Below are 3,740 nucleotides of genomic sequence, written 5' to 3'. Positions count from 1 at the left end.
ATCCCTGCCTAGAATAATGAAAATCAGAAAAGCTGGGAGGCTCCGCCACTACCGAAATGCACCAAAAAAGTCGGGGATTAAATCTGTCTTCACTTTCAAATGTATAGTTTTTTATATTGATGGCTCGTGTGCAAGTTAATCAATTCTTTTGGTAGACAAATTAAAGTGAAACACATCTGTCTTCAGTCTGTCCTTCAAAATTTTATTGTTTATGGTCTATTTCATACTTTCAACTAGGATCGCATACTACTCTGAATGAAAGGAGCTTCAAAAAACAGTGTTTTATATATGACCCATTTTAGACCCTTTCTATTCAAATAAACTCTACAGATTGAATTCAACGCTGTCTTGCCATCATCCTCCAACTTTCTTTTTGTTTATTGAAAATTTGATGTGCATTCTATCAAATGGGTGAAGCCGAATCATACAGAGATTTGGAAACTGAGATCTCTATTCTTTTCTCATCAAAGTCTAATGTAGTTTCATTTAGCCTTCTTGAATATTGGCCTGGCCTGAGCTATTCTTCAATTTTCCGGTTATTGGGTTTCTTAAATCTAAACTATATCTATTTTACGCAACAGTAAAAACACTATAGACTTAGTGCAAAAATACACTTCAAAGAGAAAAATGGTTTTTACTTTTTAATTAGTAAGCAGTAATGGGAACACTTTTTGACAGCAACAAATGGTTTGTATAATAAGGTCATTATTCATAAAAGACTCTGAGAGGAGCATATTAAACTTTTCATACTCGATCATGGTTTTTCACCATTTAAAAGTTTCAAAAACATCAAATTTATTTATAATACCTATAAGTCCCCTTAGGTCTCAATTACAAGGTTGTTTCCACTAAAACTATAACCATCATGAGAATTATACCCAGAGGTGTTAGCCGAGCCGAGCCGCTTACAAGCGACTTAGGCTCAATCAGCTCGATAAAAGCTCGAGGGGCTTGGCTACAATGTCCAAGTCAATCCATTCGAACATGCCAATACTCGGCTCGACCAATTCGTGAGCTTCAACGAGCTTGAGGCTATAAATGATAGTTTTGCAACTAATAGGGGACTATAATAATTGTCTAGTTTGAAATATGACAAATACACCCATATTAGAAATATGTAAAAATCAAATTGGGGATTTATAAATTACAACAGTAAGAAAACCCTAAAAGCTAAGAATCTTGAAGGCGTGATACTATATATCTATTCAAATGTGAGTATACACAGAATTTCCAAGGAAGGGGCTGGTGTCAAGAACTTGCAAATATGTTACTGTGGACCAACGGATACAATCCATCCTTTAGATGTTCTTTTTCTTGATTGGCCTGGCCATCATGCATGGTCTACAGACTTCATTAAAATACATAGATCAGCCAAAAGATTGCGATGCAGAATATAATCGATTTCCTGTATGTTTTAAACCGGTTGGGCACACAATTTACATGAAATTAGACAGTTGAAGAAGTACTACAACTCGTATATGAAAAATCATGTGCTTCCATCAATATCAAGGTTTGGCGATTTGTAGCTTGTCTTTATGTAAACAAGAGTGTATTGGTTTCATTAGAGAGTTGAAAGTTACCAGTGGAGAGTGAGGATCCGTTCAAAACTGTTGGTGCAAGTATCAGTTACTGTCGTGTCTAGTTAGAAGTTTTTGAACAGAGCCTAAAATCAACTGGGCAGAGAAAACAAGATGCCGATAGTTTGGAAGACAAAGAAGTAATAAGAAACTCCTAATCACATTGTCTTTCTGCTCACCAATACGTCTTTGTACAAACAAACATATTAATAGCTATTAAGTTACATGAAATATACTTGAAATCTCAGTTCGCACAACAGATAAGGTTTTATTTTAGTTTCCTACAACAGAAAACGGGGACCTAAACAATTCAACACCCGAGTACAGCATGCAGGATACTTAACAAATGAAAAGCAGCCCTAGTTTTGAATGGCATGACCAACACCGGGACTGTGTCCTGGAGCAGTTGGCCTGGATTCACCTCCATGTTTTGGAGGTAGACGTACGAATTCCCCAACTGGCGTAGTTGGAGCTGTCTGTGGAGACACACTAGCATCTGCAGCTCTGGCAGTGGTGCTCTCGTCTTTTTGCTCAGCAAACTTCCACGTTTCTTTTTCATGGATTTTGTTGTAAATTTGAAGCTCTGGGGATGCATTTTGTCTCTCAAACTTTAATTTCCTTCCCTCGACACATTGAATTTCTTGGCAGAAAATCAAAACGAGGACAAGAAAAGCAAAGGTTAGCTTAATTTGAGCCATAGAGAGAAGCCTTAGAAATAAGCTTTAACAACTGAGCAGCTAGATACAGAGGGAGAGAGAGAGAAAACTTGAAGCAACTTGCTTATCTTAGAACTATTCAAACAAATAGACTACACTCAGCAAATTGTATGCCTAAACCCTTAAGTCTCCTCGGTATTTATAGAGATAAAAGAACCCACACATGGGTATCACAATTCACAAGTCCTAACAAGTGGGAATTACTTTTTGTTTTAAAAAATTAATCAAGATACATGACTTTGATGTCATGCCTGCTTAGATTCTTACATGCATGCATGCAGGAAGGATCTTATCATGGGTTCATTGACATGCACTTTAAATTTATAACAAGATGACATATCCTGCTGTTTTTATTAATTTATACAAATTCATGATATAGTTAACAAATTACATGTTTTGAGTGCTAAATACACGGTCAAGGAAGTAGGGAGGACTTCGATTTATGGGAACAAATTCATGCAATAATACAATTTATTCTGAACAACCTATTTTGGTCGAGATTTTATTTAATTAGACAACAATATATATATATATACAATAACATAAAATAAAATATTTTAATATGTAATGGGTATTAAAAAACCTATGTTGAATTTATGATATTTCAAACATCACAAATTGAAGAAAAGTTTTGCTAACAACACTTGTAAACCACATAACGATTTCATTCCTCTCACATGTAATTATGTAGCAAGAGTAGTATCCAGCTTGGGCTTGTAAAACGGTTACGTAAAAAGTTTGCATGCACTTGCAAACTGAAGAGTGAAGTAATGAAGTGTAGACGAACTTTTATAACCATATTATATTAAAAGTTTACATTATCAAGGCAACAGCTGGAGAATACATATATTTGTTCTAAGACTGTATATATAATAACATGTGGGAACTTGAAGTGCTTATTAATTATATTACGAAAAGAGAGTTGTTTATAAAATTAAAAGAAGTGGACCCGCGTCCAAATCAATTTCGACGGTTTACGTGTGCCTAACATTTAAAAAGCCTTACTTATCCCGAAAAAAAAAAAATAACATTTAAAAAGCCGTCTCTATATCTTTGCATATAATAATTAATTGGATCTTTTGAACAGTTTGCAACTGTGCATGTCCATTCTTATATTTCAACTTACGACTTTTAGTTAAATATATCCTTAACATTCTGTATAGAATGTGAGAATGAAACAGCAGTAGCCAACTTCCAGTTTGTCTTGAAGCTAAATATCTTGACCTTTCAATGTGCTCAACTGTTGCTTTATGTTGTTTGAAGTTCGTAAGGGAAATCAATTTCGTTACATAGACGGTTGATAAGCTAAGAGAAGGTAACTAGGTATCCCTAGAATAATGAAAATTAGCAAAGTTGGGAGGCTCCGCCACCACCAAAAATAGCAACCAAAAAGTTAGAGATTCGCCAGTACTATTCACTATCCACTTGCAAATGTATAGTTTTTTAT

At 34.9% G+C, this 3,740-nt stretch overlaps 1 protein-coding gene across 1 annotated transcript; it reads right to left on the bottom strand.

Moving 5' to 3' along the window:
• Positions 1–1,936: 1,936 nt before the first annotated feature.
• LOC116115180 (precursor of CEP3-like) lies at positions 1,937–2,275 on the bottom strand. Its single transcript, XM_031401339.1, has one exon. The coding sequence runs from the start codon at positions 2,273–2,275 to the stop codon at positions 1,937–1,939; it is 339 nt and encodes a 112-aa protein (XP_031257199.1).
• Positions 2,276–3,740: the final 1,465 nt, after the last annotated feature.

The sequence above is a fragment of the Pistacia vera genome, unplaced genomic scaffold, assembly GCF_008641045.1.
Source record: "Pistacia vera cultivar Batoury unplaced genomic scaffold, PisVer_v2 Contig732, whole genome shotgun sequence".
Lineage (NCBI taxonomy): Eukaryota > Viridiplantae > Streptophyta > Magnoliopsida > Sapindales > Anacardiaceae > Pistacia > Pistacia vera.
The sequence above is the reverse complement of the archived record's forward strand: the minus strand, read 5'-3'. Positions and strand labels throughout refer to the sequence as shown.

Coding starts and splice junctions, on each gene's coding strand:
- LOC116115180 (XM_031401339.1), bottom strand. CDS start 2,275: ATGGCTCAAATTAAGCTAACCTTTGCTTTTCTTGTCCTCGTTTTGATT.